Genomic DNA, 19,109 nt, shown 5'->3' with positions numbered 1-19,109 from the left:
CGGCCAACCTTTCGGGCGTCATCACCCCGTCTAATTGGTTTGGCACCCGTGAAAATGCTCCCCACCTTTAAGGTTAGTTAATACTATCGCGTCTTGAGCTGCCGGGGACCGCGTGCAGTTCGCGAAGAAACCACTTAACGTGAAAGAGTCCGTCTCACACGCCTGCTACGTACCCAAGATGGCCTCCTCCGCCACCTGACCCATCCAAACCTATTTCGTAACATCTGTGGCCGCTACGGATCCATACTTCTTTTACAATGGTTGTTTGAGTATTGTACTATTTCTTGTGGTTTGTCCTTCTGCTCCTCTTCGGCCGGACGTCATAGACGACAATTCGAGAATCGACAATAGTTATAGGTGGCAATGGTCAACAGGTCGGCAGTGACAGAGGCTTTGATGCCCTCGTCGCCAATTCGGAGGGACGCAAGGCAGCATTCGCCACCCAGGCGAGATAATGCCAAGGAGCGAAGAAACCCGTCCATCACACCTAGGAAGTTTCGACGCTTCTTCACCCCGCGGCCGCGTGTGCCATCACACCTTGCTCCCGGCCATATCAGTCCAGCACGCAAGGCATTGAGGGATCTTGCTGCCCCAGAACTCAACAGGAACGACCGGCTACAGACGCCCGCACCATCCAGTCCACTCAGAGCACCCAGCGAAGATGTTCATATCCGGGACGAGAATGCCATCGACAATACCCGCGCAAAGCGCAGGAAGATACATCACACACCTGACTCATCACCATGCCAACCTACTATTCAGCCAGCTCTCCCTGCGCCCCCCATTGATAGGCAGTCGGCATTACTCAGTCCTATGCGATCCTTGCATTCGAGCCAGGAAACCGTCGAGTCAGACGAGAGCGACGACGACGACGATGACCTGTTCCATCAAAGGCCAGCCAGGCGCTTGGCTCCTGTCACAGCCAGGGGCTTTGTTGGCCATCTCCTCCAGAGGGAGATGGGAGGCATGCCGAGGGCTGGGAGATCTTACATGGCGTACCCAGTGTCAGACTGGAGAACAGAAACCGCAAACTTTTACAGCCGCCCTGACAATGTCCACAACTGTATCAGTCATGATGGGCCGGGTCGCTGTATCCCTTTTTGTACAGCGGCGTGTCACAGTGAGCATAATCCCATGAGCCCTTTCTCCTCACGACGAACTGACATATTTCCTAGCCAATGGGCTCGTAGCAGTAGGTGATGAGGAGGGCAGAGTAAGGCTCCTCGACTCATCAGGCGATACATCGCAACCTTTCAGCAAGATCCACCTTTCTTTCCCTGCTCACAGCAATGCCATCATCGACCTCACGTTCTCCGACGACGACTATCTGTTAGCCACGGCTTCAGGAGACCAGACCGGTCGGGTTATTGACATGATTACCCAGACGCCCGTGGCTCTGCTCCATGGCCACACAGCTTCCTTGAAGCAAGTGCGTTTCCAGCCCGGAAGGTCGAACGGGTCAGTATTGGCCACCTCCTCGCGGGATGGTAGCGTTCAAATATGGGATCTTCGGTGTAAAGGGCCCGTCTCAGAGATGTCCCCTCAATCTGAACGTGACTCTGGCTTGACCTTCCGCCGTCCACCACCCAAGGAGGGATGTGCAGTGAATAGCATTTACGACGCGCACGCCCGCACATCCCGCCAAGTGAAGCAAGCGGCGGCTGGTGGCCCGGGGGACATGCCTTCACGTGGGGAATTGCCAGGCCGCATAGGGGACGTCTCCGTGACGGCGCTGCAGTTCCTGCCAGAAGGTCAAGAACACCTACTCCTCACCGCTTGCGAAGCGGACGCATCGATTAAACTATGGGACATACGATCTACCACTACCCGTCACAGAACCTCGACTCCTATTTCGGTCACGGCCCCACCGACTTCCCACTCCCATTGGCGTCCTTTTGGCATTCCATCACTTACTCTCAGCACAGACGCCTCCCGGCTCTACGCACTATGCAAAGACAACACTGTTTATGCCTACTCAATGGCACATCTTATTCTCGGCCACGCGCCTGAACTCAGCACGCGCGAACCTGCGAGACGGCGCCACGGCAACACGACACATAACGGCCTAGGACCCATTTACGGATTTCGACACCCATCACTCCATGCCACCTCGTTCTACGTCAAGGCTGCCATTCGACCTGCTAAAGACGGCCGCAGCGAGCTCCTAGCAGTTGGCAGCTCAGACTCCTGCGCTGTTGTCTTTCCCACTGCTGAGCGGCACTTTCGCCCGGATCTCTCTGGTGCCATGTCGTCGCTCTCCTTATCAGACTCCACCATCGCGGCATCAGCGTCTTCCTCCCTACCGCCTTCAGCCTTTACGCGATCTCATCGGCCGCCACTCTTTCAGCGCGCCGCCAGCTCCACAAACCTCGCTGCTATGCGCGAGAAGGACGATATCCCCATTATTAGGAATGTCGGGACGCCTCTTGTTCGTGGTCATGACCGCGAGGTTGGTTCGTTGACGTGGACGGAACAGGGCAAGCTCATCACTATCGGTGACGACTACCTGATTCGATGCTGGAGCGAAGATAGGGAACAAGCCATGGACCTGCGCACGGGTGGCGAGACCGAGGGCAGGCGTTGGGGCTGCGGATGGGCTGATGTTGGTGAGGGCTGGGATGGCGATTCCGAAGATGACGAGTAATAACAAAACAAGACGAACGGGTTTGAGTTTTACCGGCTTATATATAAATATTCCCAACGCCACCTTAGAGGAAGTGACGGATCATGTTTGGTTTTGCGATATTGTTTGCTTTTATGAGAATACCCCTTAGAGCATTTTCCTGATAAGAGCTTATATTTGGCCTGTGTTGCATATTAGCATACTTGGATTCTTTGATCGGTAGGAGTATTATGATACCATGACTTGATATATCTGTGCCTTATTTTGTGAACATCACTCGTATCATTCCTCTTCTAGGCTTTCGCATTATACAGTATCTGGCACGGTGCCTCAATGTCTTCAAAGCTAAGCTGATACGCTATCTACTTAAAGTTCATGATTGGTACCCCGGCCTCTGGCAGAAACATCCTTTAGAAAGAGGCAACAACGTCTCACATTTTCGTACCATCTGAGCATCGAGTTGATCGATTGCGTGAGCTCTGTATCGCTCGTCTTCTTGATACAGCAGATATCGACCCAGAAATATTCTAAGCCATCCATCGAGACTTGTTCACCACGGAATTTGATCATTCTATATCCGGGCTCCCCTTGTCCAGAGCCGGTATAAATGTCTTTAAAGATGATGAGCCAAAAACGCTGGCCCGTCGTCTTAGATCAGTAGTAATCAAAAGCAATGAGCGGGGTATGCGTTTCAAATGCGTTGGCAACATCAGGCTGTAATGCACACATGTGGCTGCAGGTAATCTTGGACATCTAACGCGAGCACATGCAGGAGTCTGTGGCTGGGAGCCTTTTTCCAACGCGCACAACCGCCTCTGGTATTCTGCGCGTACAGATTCATGTTCAATAGATGGAGCGAAATGCTGCCTGTTCTGCATGGGAATGAGCATTACATTGTCAGTGTCTATCATTTTGCAACTATCAAGAACATGGAATAGGTACGCCGGTCGCCTATTTACTGTATCGCTATATATATATTCAGCAATCAGCCGTGCCTCTAATTTTTCTATACAAGTTACAGTTGACCTATCCTTATTCGTAGTTATCAATACGGAAAGTAGGATGAAATCTTGGATGAAGTCATCGATACCTCGCATCAGGCCTGGGGGGGGGGGTTAAGGTTTCATGGGGTTACACCTAAGTTAACTTCACTGGGATAGCGATAGCCACTATTTTATGACAACGCCTCCTTCAGCATATTTTATGTCATCAGCTCGAGGTCGAAAAGGTGATACGGCCAGTCAGGTCAACATATGCACCATCTCCACTAATTATATAACGCGGTGTTGCTAAAATGGCCCCCACAGGAACCCCACGGCCTGGATAGGAAAGTACCCATGGTTCATTTGACCAGCACTTCCAGGGCCACACAATCCCTTTGAGCTCACCGTTCGGCATGTCAGCAGTGTGACAACTAATATCCTAAAGATAATTGCCTACGCGTTGGTGCATATATGAACCAAAATATATTGGTAAAAGCAATAATATCCGGGAACTGCTGCAGCGTCGCCCGAATCGCAAGTACAAGGCTATGGCCAATATCTTGTAAGTGGCCGGCCAAGAAAAGAGATAAGGTACGTCTATGCTATACATTGGGAGTACCACTTGACCGACTCTTCAAAAGAAATTCAATTAATTGGCCAGAAGCAGTTAACGTCAACTGCGCCTGGGGGCTTTTATGCAACGAGATAATCTGAGCTGTATCGTAGCCATACCGCACGTTTCTGAGTCAGCAATGGCCCGTTCACGAGGCGTCACCAGATCCATGGTATACATAGGTCCAGACCTTCTACATGAGTGGTGTTCACTGCATTATTAAATTATATGATGAATCACAGAAGTTTCCCTAGAAAACCCTGAATCCGAATTCTTTCATACTTCGTCTTAAGAAGAATATTTTCTGTGATTTTGATTCCAGAAGATAGCTCTCCGTATCGTCTACGCCAAGGTTCAAACGGTTGCGAACGCCAACCCGCCTTCTTTCTTGTAGCAACATTTCAGAACATCAGGTTAGAGAACCATGGAAGGCGATTACAATGTCTGGCACAAGGCTCAATCCTGCGAGGATTGTGGCCTATTCTTCACATCACAGTTGCTTGCATCTAATCATGCTGCGCTGACACGCCACATGGCGAATCGCTATTGCAATCCGTGTGAGCAACTTTTCACGACGTCTGAAGTTTGCCAAAAGCACAAGCAACATTCGGTTCGTCTTACTAAGCATGGACCTTTCTATGACAATCCGTCTTTCTGCGAGGACTGTCTTCAACTCTTCTCTTTCAGGAAAGAAGCAATCGACCATGCTGTAGGGACTGGTCATATGGCAACTCGCTATTGTGGGTCGTGTGAACAGCTCTATGATACGCCGGGAGCATTCCAACAGCATAAAGGTAACTCTGAGCACCACGAGAAGCCTTATACATTGTCGATAACTCCTCGCGAATCACATGATTCTCCAATTGGCCTTTCACAAAGTGCATCAGCTGGCCAGCCGCATGTACCACAAATAGCCCAAGTTGTTTCATCTCACGAAGTGCTACTCAACAGATTTGCGTCAATGGGCGTTTCTTCTCGGTCTTCTCAGACTGGACACGTTCATGAAGACGCAATACCAAAGAGTATTGAAAAAGCTATTCTCCCACCAAATGTAGCAGATAGCTTTCCCCACCAGCACATTCAGCCTAGACACGAGCAGTCTTCAAACATTCCTTCCACTTCTACGTCGTTTAGCCTAAGCCCACCGATCACTACAACAGGTGATATTTACAACGGCACTGGCGATGGGGAGTCTAAACCTCTTAGCAAGTGTACGTATCTCCACATAAGCAGTCGAGATGAACATTCGAAGCAAGTTGTCTTTATACTAACGCAAAATCAGACACACCTCGAACATCCAAGCCTCTTGTCTTCCGAACTCCCCCCAAATATCCTCCTTTCAACTGCAAAGCCGCTTCTTGCATCCGACATAAGTGTAATAAGTACAGCCTCTTCGACAACTCTGACCAAGAGATACTATTTTATGCTCTACAGCTTCGGTGTCACTCAAGGGAGCTCTTGCGTCGAAAAGGATTTCCCACTGTTGTCAATATCTGGTCCTCGCAGAAGATCAAGCTACCAGCTGGTATCAATGCAGAAGATTTTCTCATGGCCCCAGAACACTCCTCACGAACCACCCACCGAGTGGTGGCCATTGACTGTGAGATGGTCGGCGTCGGTTCCGGCCATTTCGAGGGCACCCAAGAGAAGCAGAGAAGTGAATTGGCTCAACTATGTGCAGTGGATGTTTTGACGGGCGAAGTTCTTATAGACAAATTAGTCAATCCTCTGGAGAAGGTGATCGACTGGCGCACGCGATTCAGCGGTGTCTCGCGGTCTGTAATCAATACTGCTAGAAGGCAGGGCAAACTATTGCTGGGATGGAGGGCCGCTAGGTCGGAGCTATTTACCTATATCGATGCGGACACCATCATGGTCGGCCATGCCTTGCACAACGACCTTCTCATCATGCGTCTGGTCCATAGCAATGTCGTTGACACTTCCTTTCAGACAGCTGAGGCAGTTTTTGGCAGTGCAGGGATTGCCAACAAGACATGGGGACTCAAGGTTCTGGCCAAGGACCTTACCAACCTCTCCATACAGGTGGACAAGAAAGGGCATGACTGCACCGAGGATACCTTGGCCACCCGCGAAGTCGCAATATGGTGTCTCTGCCATCCAGATGAGCTGGCAGTGTGGGCTACACAGAGGAGAGAAGAACAATCGAGGCTAAATGCCGAGCGTGAGAAGCGATTGAGAGAAAAGCGAAGAAGGCAAGTGGTAACAAAGACCGAAATACTCTTTTCCCCACGTCACCTTCAAGACCTCAGCTCCAACAACTCGTCCAATGATTCCGGGAACCCCGAGACTTTGAGAAGGAATGCTTGAAAAACACGACAAAAAAGAGACGCGAAAGTAATATTAAGCAATTAGCAAATTTCAAAAGTGATAAAGTTTGTCCAGTTTTGGTTTCAATAGTTTAATTGCTGTTCTAATAGACGCAAACAAAATATTTCACGTTATTCGGTCGGACTACGTCTTCTGAACATGGGAATTGTCCTTATAATATAGTAAAACTAAATTCTTTTGAATGTCTTTCATATTTGAATATCATTATTAAATATAATGACTCGAAAGAAATTGAATTTAAGAACTAATTAAACTTTACTTGGGTGTTTTGTAAGCTTTCTTTTTACTTTTAACTAACCACGTTAATTAACGAAGAATAAGCGCATATAACGTCTGACTTGTAGTATATTAGCATACTAATCAAGGTGTACGCTGACCGTCAGCTACGGAGATCGAGCATCTTGGTACCTGCTTCGAGTGCCACGAGGAGGCTGAGAGATGAGACAAGTTATAGAGGCAGATGGGCAGGTGCAAGGTACAAGTTTCCGTTCCAGCACTATCTAGAGTACCCGTCTGCAACTTGGCGAGAATTGGGCGCTGACCGATATAATTGTAGTGCTCGCCCACATGATGTGGTCTTCAGTGGCGCTGTTCGTGTGATGGAGTTCCAGCCGGACGGGAATATCAGCATCGACATTGTGGCCTGAAAGTCTTGGAGTGGAAATTTTCGAGCTGTCACAGCGGTTGTTCCCTGGTAAGCCCACTTTACATTTCGAGAACATAATAGAATAGATATCTAGATGAGTGGCGACCCGAGGTATTTATCTAGTCGTAACGTTGTCTGAGTTTGCATATTGGAGATAGTCTTTCTATAAAGACGTGCAGAGACGGAAATTCTGATACGACGCTTTTGGTTGACCGCTGGAAAGCCGTAAAGCCAGGGGCTGCACGCAAGCTCCGCCAATGCCTCATAGAGTAGTCAACACTTGTTATTATCCCTATATGACCTAGGACTACGGTCATTTTTCCCAAACTGCGTGGATAAAAATAGTACACCAGCTGATTATTTAACATGTTCTACCTTGCTATGTGTACGCTAGGTGATTTGAATGTTAGATCCTAAGTTAATTTCTTATCCCAAAAAATCGTTTAACCCAGATACAGAATATGGTATTAACTTTTCAGTGATTGCGTTGTTATCTTGACGGGCGTCAGTTTACGCGTCTTTGCGTTGAAGTCGTTCTTTCGGAATGCATGGGAACAGTAGGTGTTCCACCGCCAGTATGATTCAAAGGCTCGTGTTAACTCCGGGCAACCATTCACATAAATATGCACCCTCACAAGTAACACGCCAATCAAAAGTACATTTTTCTGAAGGTGCCTAAAGTATTATATGAATTTTGTCAATTAAACACCAAACCATGACTCGAGAAATATGGAATCCTCCACTGGTCTGATCCACCACTACAGCCATATAACAATTCAGCATCGCCTTTTCTATAATTGCCTAGAATCTCCCACGAGGGCAAAAAGGATACATTAAGTCGTCATGAAACATATGCGAGAAAGTCCGAGATGAATCTGCTTTGGGTACTCAATGCAACCTTTCGCTTCCCAAGAACCTCTCTCCAAAACCGCAATATTACAAAAACATCAAAAATCAAACTCCCAGTTCATAGAAGAGCAATGGGCACGATAGCGGCGGCCACCAAGCTTGAGAAAGCAAAGATGTTCCTGAATGAGGCGGCACCGGCCGTGACCGCGGCGGTTGGGCTGCTCGTCGTGACCGTGGTGTTGCTGTCGCCAGCCGCGGCGCCAGATCCCATGTCCAGACCAGAGCCGGTGTCGGAGCCAGCGCCAGATGAGCCAGCACCGGAACCTGAGCCGGAGCCAGATCCAGATCCAGATCCTTGGCCGCTGCCGGATCCAGTACCACTACCGGAGCCTGAACCGGAGCCAGATCCAGATCCAGAACCGCTACCGCTACCGCTTCCAGAGCCGGCACCTTGGTCGGCACCTGAGCCAGAGCCAGTTCCGCTGCCGCTGCCGCTACCACTGCCGCTGGTGGTAGCGGCAGCACCGCCCGGAGCCACTGTCGGGATGCCAGCAGCGGCACCGGCAGGCGACGGTGTGATGGAAGCAGTAACACCGTTGCCCTCGATGAACACCGTGGGGACGAAACCAGTGGGCTGAGCACCGGGGCAGGTGATGACGACCTCAGAAGTAGGCTTGCAGGAGCCGCAGGTGACGGTGGTGACGACGAAGCCGTTGGGGACGGCGGGCGGGAGGTAGCTGGCCGGGTTGCCCATGCAGGTCTCAACGACGGTGTAAGTCGCTAGCCACTGGCTGGTGGGGCAGGCGGCCTGCAGCACCGTCACGTACGAGGTGGTCCATACCGTCTCCGTGGCCGGGGACGGTGTGCAGGAGTAGAATACCGAGGTGGCGGTCCCGTTGATTATGTTGGTGGTAGACATGTCTTTGGATGTGGATGGTTGATGTGTAATTTATTCGATAGACAGCTCGAGGGCTATTCGAAGAGCGAAAGACCGTCTCGAGGGATTCCTGGGGGGTTGAGTAGACGACGGCAGGGTCGTGGGTACAAATGAATGTGATAGCCGAATGGCTGGGCGGGTCAAACGAGTGACTACTGGTTAATTAGAGATATACCAAGATCGAGCCAGAGCTGATGCTGCAGATGATGAAACTCTGCCGAAAGCAGCGGGCCGGGAGCTCTTATAAAGGAAGGCGGACATTGCAACATTGCCAGGCGCACCACCGCCCATTTGTCTCAAAATCCGAGCTCGATGGCATCTCGAAGCAGTTCGTCAACAACGTGCATACTGGCTTGCGGGGCCGACCAAAGGCGTAGTGAAGAATGATATGGGATTACAGGACATTCCATCTTCCCATGAGAAAATATGGACGGGAGATGAACGCCCGACATTGCTTCCTAGCCCGGCGCAGGTTGCGATTAGAGAGACACGGCTGAGACTTCGCATGCCCATCCACCACCACGCAAACGTTTGCTCCCTTAAAAAGTGGCGCAACAAGCTGGTATGTCGACTAGGCATATTTATTCACTAATCATTAGCATTATGGTGAGTCGTAGCTACCACGGTGGCCGGGTTTCTTAGTAGAAGCTATCCGCCTGTCAACTCACCACAGTAGGCTCCAGAAACAGAGCGAACTGATGCAAATGCCATGAGTAGAAAACTCAACAGGATGACCGTGGATAACACGATTTGTGCGCGACGTCAAACGAAATACTTGGTGGGACAAACTAGAATGACATAGGACTCACTTCACCATACCAGTAGCGACAGAGCAAAGACCTCTGATTGGCAGCAAGTGATGGACATGATCGTCTCAGCCATCATCAAGATAGTGGGCATGTCGACTGAGTAGTATGTCAAGCAAGCTGACTATTCATGGTTCAAATCTGGCGAAAACTCTTCACTATTGCACAAGGCGCGAAGGCCGTGGAATGTGAATTGGGTGCGGTAGACGAGACACGTGATCATTTCAAAAGCACCCATGTCGCGTCGTTCAACGGCAGTCATCATGGCGATGAAGGCTTTTCTTTGAACATTAGCAAAGGCAAGTTTGTCAGCAGACAAAATTATTCAGGCCTCAGTCATGTCGGCGATCATGGTGGCAGACCGTCATCAGAGACTGATCAAGCTTGCCAGTAGTCGACGCGCAATCTCTTCCTTGCGACCAGTTGCTTATTCGGCACGTATTGGCTTATCTCTATCTACTACTCCAAGCAAATTTTGCTTGATTGAGTTGGAATGTCTCCCCAATATTTCGACATCTACCGCACACTGTCCGAAGACGCGCGGAAGACTTCCTAGCGAGGATGTTCTTCTGCAATTCGACTTCTCTTATAGAGAATGGCAACACATCACTGTAGAAGTTCGAGGTGAAGGTCGTGGCTGAATTGTTTACTTTTTGATCTAAGGAGAAGAGAGAAAGAAACTGCCCGTAGGGCCGCCGCAAACTTCGAGAATTTATAGCCATCCTAACGTGGGGCTGGGCGGTGAGCTGGGTCAGATTCACTGGTCCCAAAAATAACGGAATCACAGCAACGTGGGTGCTCCGTACTACTAGTAGTTATGTAAGCTTGTCTGCCAAGTAGCCCACTTAGCCTGGTTGAATTCTCTTTCAAATCTCTGAATCCATTCCAACGCGAAATTCTCTGAGCGATTCGAAATGATGGTGTCTAGCGAGAGGTTTATCTTCTCACGAGCCACTGACAGCTGAAAGAAAGTATTTCCGTCTATGGTTTTGATGACCCTACGTTTCTCAGTCGCTTGGGAGATTTTGGGATAATGCATAATTGATGGGGCCACTAATTCCGATGTGAGGCAGGCCCCCCGGAGTTTGGTCAATTGCACCGTCTCGCATACCCACTCCCTCCCAACCTCGATTGCGGCCAACTTTTGATGCCACCCGATCAGTGAATATTGACATTTATCACCGCGTTCATTCGGGCCAATGAATACCGCCCTCTGAACCTAAGAAGCACAGACTCGGCTCACCACCTCCGGAGTTCTTTTCCAATCTACCGAAGCTTTGTCTAGAACGGGCCATTCCGCTGGCATTAGTAGAATAAGACATACAGCGCAGGTGTAGCCGCCCTCGATCGTTCGATGCAAAAGAGCTTGGACGACAACGACTAACGCCGGCACGACTGGTATAGTTTGCAGAATGAGGCGGCCCAGATCTGTGTGATCTGAGAGGTGTAAGTTGTCCTCGTCAAGTCAAAAGTAACGCGCAGCGGCTTAAGTATCGCGGCCGCGCCATGAGTTCAACTCAGTCTAGTTTCAGCGGCCGAAAGCGCAAGCTGAAACCTCCAGAAATGTCGAGCTGGTCACCAACATACGAGCTTAGTACGAAGAGCACCGGCGCGTGCGATAGGAGTTACAGCCAGCATCCTCCAGACAACAGCATTTTCGACGATGTCTACGAGTATTCTGATGGCGAGACCCTGCCCGAGCCTACCAACCTCGGCGAGATCATCCAAACACTTCAAGACTATGGCCAGATACCTTGGCGCATAGTTCTATAGAGGAAAGTAAGCAGCCGTCTATGATCAGCCTGTACTTGGTCGCTTCCGGAAACCCTGGACTTACCTGAGGACTGAAAACACCTGTTTGTGTTGCCTAAGCCGATGGCCTCAGTACTCGCTGCCGTGTAAGCAAAGCCTTTGCGAAAATACCCTCTAGGTATGTGGGTAAAACACGAGAGACAGGCCTTAGGCCACGGTCGTGGCTGATTAAGTGGCGGCGCGTAGTAGCTAGCTAGCTTGTTCGTTGATAATGTAATTTCTATACTAAGTATAAGTAGGTATATATATTTTCAGCCGTATGGCCTATATATATAGCCACGCTAGCAGCAACGCGCACGGTGTAACCTTCTGTCACGTAGGAAATACGGATGATATAAGTAGTAATAAGGTGTCACGTAAATGAGTTGTATACATAACCAATTTTTCTTAACGTGATGATGTAGGTGTAGCGCTCGTGGAAGAGTCGCGGTTTGGCATGCGGTCCTGAATCGCTCCGATCAGGTTTGCAAACGCCGCAATGGTCCGGTCCAGAATTTCGGGACTGTGCGAGTGAAGAGCCCAAGGACGGTTGGCTTCAATTGTGAATTGCGCGTCAGTCTCCATGTCGATATCAATGTCGTCTTCTTCCTCATCTTCACCGTTGCTTTCCTCTTCGTCAGTCTCGCTCTCACCAGCCGTGGCTTTTACTAAATAAGTCATATCGAGGTACTCTTGTAACAGAGACTGGAGCGATAGCCAGGGAGTCCGCTTGTCGTCCCACAAGGAGAAGGTCACACGAACACTTGATGAAGACTGATCGAACCTTTGCGTCAAGATTGTCAATGGAGCTCAGACCGAGCGGCAGGCAACTCACACGACGCCCACAGGGTGGCTCCCAATATTAGGAACATGATACAAAATGACGTGTTGGTCCGGATTACCAAAAAGCTCTGGGTTGTCCGGCATCAATGCCACCGGGGGTGCTAGCCCAAGGGTGTAGTAAAAGAAAAAGTCGTAACCAGTCTCCGAGTTCCGCAACGACGGATTAATAACCCGAGCTAATTTCAAAAACTTAATAAGCTTAGGATGCAAACGCGCGGTGATGCCCCGACTTCTGCATTCTTCTTCGTTCTCATCCCACCAGGAACCCGGTGCGGCTTGTTCAAAAGTGAGGTCGTGGTCAACAGCATTCCATCCCAATTCTAGGATTTTATTGTGTAGCTTGGCACTGAGGGCGGGGTCAAAAACATTTGCCTGTTCCCTCGTCCCAGACATTGTGGCCGACCTTGGAAATGTAGAGTGTATGTGTTGTCAGAGTGGTGCAATCCGCTCCAATGATCAGTTGACGCTGCACCAACGAGGAAGAAATGGGGGATTTTAACGCTGGAAAACTGAGTCAGAAACCAAGGCAGGCCTGGGCTGTCGAAGAAAGAAACGAGGTTTGAATAAGGTTCTCTGAACGGCTTTCATGATGCAGGCTTGCAGATTGTTTACAAAGGTTATAGTATGCACTCACGCGAACATAGAGTCTATTATGCGGTCACTTGAATCTACAAATGATTGAGCTGTTTGAAGCAAGCCCATCGTTGGACTGTGCCAGCATCGTAATTAGTGGTTACTGCATGGAAACTGTGTTGCAATCATGTATGTGTATACTCTATTGTGTACGATCGCGTGAACTTGAATCCCTTGTATGAGTGGCGTAATACAACACTGAAATGGTATTGCAAGTTTTTTGATACCGAAACCAGTGATTTCATTGGTGTGATACTTACTGGTGTTCTCTGATGTTGCGACAGTTTACATGCGTCAGTACATGGCACTGCCCAGAGCCTCTTCCCCAAACACACCACGCTAAAGGCGGCCTGCGGTTACAGCAGGCGACAGCCACTAAACAGTGGGGGGCAGTCAGCAGCCTCGTCTTCAGCAATAGGCGAGTGTTTCGACAATCCAACCTTTTCCCTCCGCCGGCTTAATCCAATCTTAGTTGTTTTCGCCCATCTCCTGCATTCCCGAAACCGAGATATGCCGTCGGACGATTACACGTCATTCAGCGGAGGTGGCGCCCTCAAGCTGAAGGGCGGCAAGGTGTCCAAGTCCAAGAAGAAGAAGAACAGGGACAAGCCGTCCGATCTGGAGCGGTCGTTGTCTACCGGCGAAGCTGCGTCGGAGATCGCTGCTGCGAAGCCCAGCAGCAGCAACAACAGGAAGCGCGAGAAGGATGCCGACAAGACAAAGGATGAGGAGGACAGGGCGCGGCAAGAGGATGACGACGAGCCGCCCGAGTACAAGACCGAGGCTCAGAAGCGGCACGAGGAGTACAAGAGGAAGAAGGTGAGTGGAAGCACAACAGCGGCAACCAATTTTCCCCTCCTTCCTCTCTCGTGGGGAGACAGGGGAAGGAGAGGACGCAATCATTGTTCACTTTCCAGTTGGCCGGTGGGCTAACTCAACTCAACCATCACAGATGCTAGAACTGTCGAAATCCGCGAGCTCAAGACCAGAACTACTCAAGACGCACAAGGAGAGGGTGGAGGAGCTCAACACATACCTGTCGAAACTTAGCGAGCATCACGACATGCCCAAAATCGGTCCCGGCTAAGTCAGATGGGAGGGCCCTCGCTTTTCTCTTCCTTTTCTTTTTCGAACGACAAGCACCGTATCTTTGTATCATATCTCTGGTTTAAAATAGGAACTATACCCACGGGCGTCAGGTAGAAGAAACAAATATTGGCCGTTGTTGTCGTGCCGGCTATCGTTGAACTTCAAATTGCTTCTGCTGGCATGTGCAATCATCTGCGAGCATTGCGTTGTCTTGGTCTTGTAGACAAAACAAAAGCTCCTGCCAAGCGCGCCACGTTTTCAACACATGAGTGTCATAACTAGGTTGTGTTTTCATTCCGCACTTTGCACATATTTGAAAAACGGGACGAATCGAAATTAGTGCTGATTTTGATTGTTGTCATCTGTCGATAACCTAAATGTTTGTTTGTATTACCGCCCTGTTGCTGTATGTATCTCTAGTGTCGTAACTCCGGCTGTGCCCATGAAACCGGATGCCCTGTCTAATGTATGCCCGCTATGCTACCCATGGTATCGTAAGGAGTGTGTATGCCGATAACGCTAAAAAAGGAGTGTATATGCCATCAAATGCCCCATATAATGCAGATGCTGGCATCAATGCCTAGGATCCAGACTCAAAACAAACGCCGGGGCTGCGAAGCCCATTATGCAAAAAATTACACTCTCGAGTGTTTATTACTTCTTCCGCCACATGTTCCGAAAATTCTATCAACTTTTCCACGTCAGCCACTGTAAGTCAACGACATGCGCTTATGTCAGCATGAATCCGGCCACGACAGCACCCACGGCCATCTCAAAGACGGGGTTTCTGTTGCTTGACGCCGGATTGCCGGTCTGCAGCGATCCACTCTCGCCAGTCGACGTCGCCTCCGCGGTCTGCGCTGCGTCCACCACCGAAGTAGAGGTGATAGTCTGCACATCACCGTTGGCCAGAGTCGAGGTGAACGTTGACGTCCTCGTCGACGAAGAGTGTCGTGGCGTGGTTGTGGCCTGGTCAGTCGAGCCGGGCGACTGTGTGGTTGCCAAGGTAGTTGGAGTGTTGCCTAGGTAATCGGTCAGTGCATGTGTTCTTCGGAAAGCTCGATCAGAAATGTTCACGCAGCACAAAAAGAGAAATAATAAAGAAAAGAAAGAAATCAGTGAGACGACGAAACATCGCGAAGCGAACACAGCAAGATCAATACAAAAACGTACCCCCGGCGTTAGTAGTACGCGTTGTAGAAGTTGCGGTTTCAGAGGTATGATTTGGAGAAGTAACAGCAGTAGCCGTACTGGTAAGAGTAGTGACTACTTGCGATGTCCCTCCATTGGAAGTGACAGTCGTGATAGTGACAGGAGAAGCAGACACAACCGCAGTAGTCGTAGTACGACCATTTGAAACAACAGTAGAGATAATAGTTACTATGGACGTACCCTGTGAAGTAGGAGAGTTTTCAGTCGTTTCAGCAGCAGATGTACGAGTCGTTTGAGCATTTCCTGTGGTCTTGGTGTTGGTGACAGTGTTCTGTACAGTCGTCCCCGGGGCTGTGGTAGTCTGTTGTACGGTTGTTGTTCCTTGAGCAGTAGTCGTCTCAACTTGCGTAGTACCCTGTGTCGTAGTCCTTTGGGTGGTAGCCTGAGTTGTTGGTGTTGTCTGAGCCTCCGTGGTGGTCTCCTGTTGCGTAGTCGCTTGAGTTGTAGGTTGCGTGGTCGCCTGGGTCGTAGCCTCTGTAGTAGCTTGTGTGGTTGGGCTGGTAGTGGCATCGGCGGTGGTAGTGGCCGTGTTTGTGACTGTGGTTGCATCCGTAGCAGTCACTGTAGCGCCCGAGTCACCAGAGTCCGTTGCCGAACTGTTTTGACGTTTTGCCAGCTCCACAAGTGAGGTTGCCAGAGCAGCATCACTTGAGTGAAGTGCCTCGATAGCCGACCCATCAGACTCGTAGACCCCATCCTTGAAGGTGCCGGGGAAGTAGGCGTGTAGCAGGCGGTGGAGGGCATCTGGCGATGCTGAGTCCATGAGCTTTGTGAGGCTCATCTCTGCCTGATGGAGAGTTGACTGGGCCTCATCAGAGCTACTCGCACCACCTAAAGGCCGATCTTCCAGGGATGATGCTGCTGCCGATGATGCCGTTGCTACACCAAAGCCAACGATACACAGGACCAATAGGCCGAGGACGAATCTTCGTGCTGACAACATTCTGCTCCGGATAGGGTATTCGGCTCTGTACGACGCTGCTGCTGCTGCTGCTGTTGACGACTTCTCGTCTACTCCAAAGGGCGGATAGTATACCATCTTGGAGAGCAGCCAACGGCGGGGGGGATGTTGCAGGGTATAAGAGAAGTGTTTGAGGCGATTCCTTTAGAAACTAATGCAAAGCTACTGCAATGAATGATCCAAGGAAACAAGAGACAAGGACTAATGAGCACCAAGTCACCCTCGTTGCATCATGAGCTTGCTGAAATGGTAAACTTGAGTGTTGGTGTAAGTGGGCCGAGCGAATGGATACCAGCTAGATTAGTTCTCAACGGCACGCTATTCCGTCGGATCAATCGTCACAGAAGTACTTGAACGAGTGTGGGATGATAGCTTCGTGTGCCAGATTTTACTATTGGACGCGAAACTTCGAATGGAAGGGAGGACAGACAATGGCTGGAGCTGACAGGAAAAGCTTGTCTTCTTTATCAGCTTTCAACGAGGGTTCGAAATAGAGAACGATAATAAGCGAAAAAAGAGCTTCCTTGATCCTTGCTAGACCGCAGAGCTGGGAGGCTGGGCAAATCTGGGTGTTTTTACCGTAGCTTCCGTGGTCCTCATCGCTAACTTAGCTAGGCCAGGGGCAAGGGTGTTTCGTTTATCTGCATTTCGCCTGTCGCCCGTTCGCTTGGATCTGCCGCGGACACGCGTGCAACCTGACACTGCTTCTCAGGTGTGTCGAAGCAAATGGAGCAAACTATTGTGGCAGCCTGGCAAACCTCGATATGGGATTCGTCGTTTAAACGGAAATTTCCTGCCGGAATGCCAACTTTTCCAAGAACGAAGTCGCGGGGGGAATACTATATACATACTTCCATATATGCGAAGCCTGCAGAGTGGCCATCCCACGCTGCAGACTGCATGTGGCATCTACCTCTGGTCGCACAAACGACGACGACAAAGTTTGTACGACTTCCGACCGTATGCGTGGTCTATGCGGCAAACGTGCAAAGTATCGGCACAAAATTGACTTCACCCTTAATGCTCGGCCAGAGTGGCCTTGGCCCCTTGGTGAACGTGAGAGCGGTCCAGTCGACTGGAAATGACCGGTTTGCTCTCTAGTTGAGCCGCGGTGCATATTTCTGAAACTCCACAGAATTTGGTCAACCAATTATTAAGTCGCAACACTGTCGAGAATGACGTCGAATACGAGCTGTTGAATGGGGTCTGCTTCCTGTGCTGCGCTGTGCGTAGCGCCGAAAATTGTCAAGCTCGGTTCACGGCCGGCCCAAGAACGAGAGATGGCCCACGCTGGCTCGCGTTTGTGTGGGTGCAGGTCCTCTTTTGCAGTCTCGTATTCTGCTTGCGTGTGATTGATCGACTCTGTAGAAATGACTGGAGGTCCTCATAATCTCAGCACAGCCCAAATGTATATTGCGACCGGCTCTCTCTCCTGTGAATATCGTCAGCATGACACTTGCCATGGCACCACAATCGATTTGGTAGTTAATGAGAGGCAGCCAGCAACAAATGCCAAGACTCGACGATCAAGCATTGCACAGTAGAAGCGCACAGTAGGCTGTGAAAGCATTTCACAGAATTGTGTGCTGGCGGCTCGCACATGGTTCACCTACACACTAGCAGAACTCAATGCTTCGATGTGCCACAACAATGCTACGAGTTGGTGGCACTTGCATGTCCCATCGAGTCTGCTAAGGTTAGTAAGATGCACCCACGAACAAGAGTATCCGCGCGCAGGTGCTACTGCACTGAGTTGCATGACATCTGCTGGCAGGCAAGGAGGCAGGCAAGGAGGCAGGCAGGCTTAAGATGCAGGTAAGCCCTTTTAGGTGAGCATCGTGGTCTGATTTGGCAAACGTATTCGCATTGCTTGGTGGCGGAGTCCAGCTATACCTGTGAGAGGCGAATTTTTGCTGCACGAAACTGGCGAATAAGCCCTTCGAGATCGAGTCCGAGTCAACGTCTCCAATGGTGTCCAGGTAGCTGATAGCACCCACCATCTGCAGACCCTGACCGATCTATTTTTGGATTATTGAAGCTCGAAACGGCGGGCAAAGTTTGTGTAAAGCTTGTTGTCTACTGCTGCAGCACTCAGCCAAACCGCTGCTTTATTTATTAGACGCGTTGAGTGCTAGTCAAAGTTTCTGCAATGTGTGCATATCACTGATGAATCGTGGTCCCTGCCCTTGCAACCAACTGGGAAAGCAATCATGTCTCGGTAGTTGGGGACGGTCATGATAAATTGGCAGGGCTCAAGGTATGCCTCTGACTAAACATCTGTGACATCTATAACCATTGGCAACGCAGGTGACTTATTGGTCGAGCATTAGTAGAGCGGGTATAATTTCGTTCTTGCGCTGCTGTGACAAGCTTCACTTCAATACTGCGAAGACCTAAAAACTCGCTAACACCTGCGCAGTGCTCTGTTCACCTTGAAGCCTAAAGGTTTTGCTCTCATAAGAAAAACCAGTACCGAATCTATGGAGCAGTCGACGGTGTTTTCACTCCACGTCGGCCAGCTCACCCCACCAACTCTTGTGAAAACCTCATCTTGTTCGACGCTCAGCGTCTTAGGAGGGGGGTTTACCATTTCCCCGCAACCCCACCATCAACTTTCACGACTTTATATATCTTCCCGCACCCAGAATTCGAAGTAGGAGTGAGCAAGACTCCACCAACTTTGCCATAGACTTGAGATGCTTATAATTTTAGGAAACAGGCTGGCCGGTTGACTAAATCGAAGTTGCTCTCCACAAGCATCGGCAAATCGATCG

General features: G+C 50.0%; 6 protein-coding genes across 6 annotated transcripts; 4 read left to right on the top strand and 2 right to left on the bottom strand.

Moving 5' to 3' along the window:
- Positions 1–396: 396 nt before the first annotated feature.
- On the top strand, positions 397–2,644 carry BKA67DRAFT_522336 (WD40-repeat-containing domain protein; the record flags this gene model as incomplete). The annotated part of the gene is made up of 2 exons (XM_046098365.1): positions 397–1,120; positions 1,176–2,644. 2 exons carry the CDS (start codon positions 397–399, stop codon positions 2,642–2,644), a joined length of 2,193 nt encoding a protein of 730 aa, XP_045955605.1.
- Positions 2,645–5,180: 2,536 nt separating this feature from the next.
- On the top strand, positions 5,181–6,547 carry BKA67DRAFT_662016 (ribonuclease H-like domain-containing protein; the record flags this gene model as incomplete). Its single annotated transcript, XM_046107925.1, has 2 exons — positions 5,181–5,430; positions 5,502–6,547. The coding sequence occupies 2 exons, from the start codon at positions 5,181–5,183 to the stop codon at positions 6,545–6,547; spliced, it is 1,296 nt and encodes a 431-aa protein (XP_045955604.1).
- Positions 6,548–7,885: 1,338 nt separating this feature from the next.
- Positions 7,886–8,627, top strand: BKA67DRAFT_576765 (uncharacterized protein). Its single transcript, XM_046103593.1, has one exon. The coding sequence runs from the start codon at positions 8,370–8,372 to the stop codon at positions 8,577–8,579; it is 210 nt and encodes a 69-aa protein (XP_045955603.1). The 5' UTR covers positions 7,886–8,369; the 3' UTR covers positions 8,580–8,627.
- Positions 8,628–12,005: 3,378 nt separating this feature from the next.
- BKA67DRAFT_662014 (uncharacterized protein) lies at positions 12,006–12,833 on the bottom strand (the record flags this gene model as incomplete). Its single annotated transcript, XM_046107924.1, has 2 exons — positions 12,006–12,381; positions 12,433–12,833. The coding sequence occupies 2 exons, from the start codon at positions 12,831–12,833 to the stop codon at positions 12,006–12,008; spliced, it is 777 nt and encodes a 258-aa protein (XP_045955602.1).
- Positions 12,834–13,393: 560 nt separating this feature from the next.
- BKA67DRAFT_576753 (uncharacterized protein) lies at positions 13,394–14,489 on the top strand. The gene is made up of 2 exons (XM_046103592.1): positions 13,394–13,892; positions 14,026–14,489. The coding sequence occupies exons 1-2, from the start codon at positions 13,584–13,586 to the stop codon at positions 14,158–14,160; spliced, it is 444 nt and encodes a 147-aa protein (XP_045955601.1). The 5' UTR covers positions 13,394–13,583; the 3' UTR covers positions 14,161–14,489.
- Positions 14,490–14,492: 3 nt separating this feature from the next.
- On the bottom strand, positions 14,493–16,348 carry BKA67DRAFT_576751 (uncharacterized protein). Its single transcript, XM_046103591.1, has 2 exons — positions 15,555–16,348; positions 14,493–15,184 (listed from the first exon to the last, which is right to left on the bottom strand). Exons 1-2 carry the CDS (start codon positions 16,315–16,317, stop codon positions 14,892–14,894), a joined length of 1,056 nt encoding a protein of 351 aa, XP_045955600.1. The 5' UTR covers positions 16,318–16,348; the 3' UTR covers positions 14,493–14,891.
- Between the last annotated feature and the right edge of the window lie 2,761 nt (positions 16,349–19,109).

This window comes from Truncatella angustata (genome assembly GCF_020726525.1).
Source record: "Truncatella angustata strain MPI-SDFR-AT-0073 chromosome Unknown BKA67scaffold_7, whole genome shotgun sequence".
NCBI classification, from domain to species: domain Eukaryota; kingdom Fungi; phylum Ascomycota; class Sordariomycetes; order Amphisphaeriales; family Sporocadaceae; genus Truncatella; species Truncatella angustata.
Note: the sequence above shows the minus strand (reverse complement) of the source record. Positions and strands in the feature narration are given on the sequence as shown.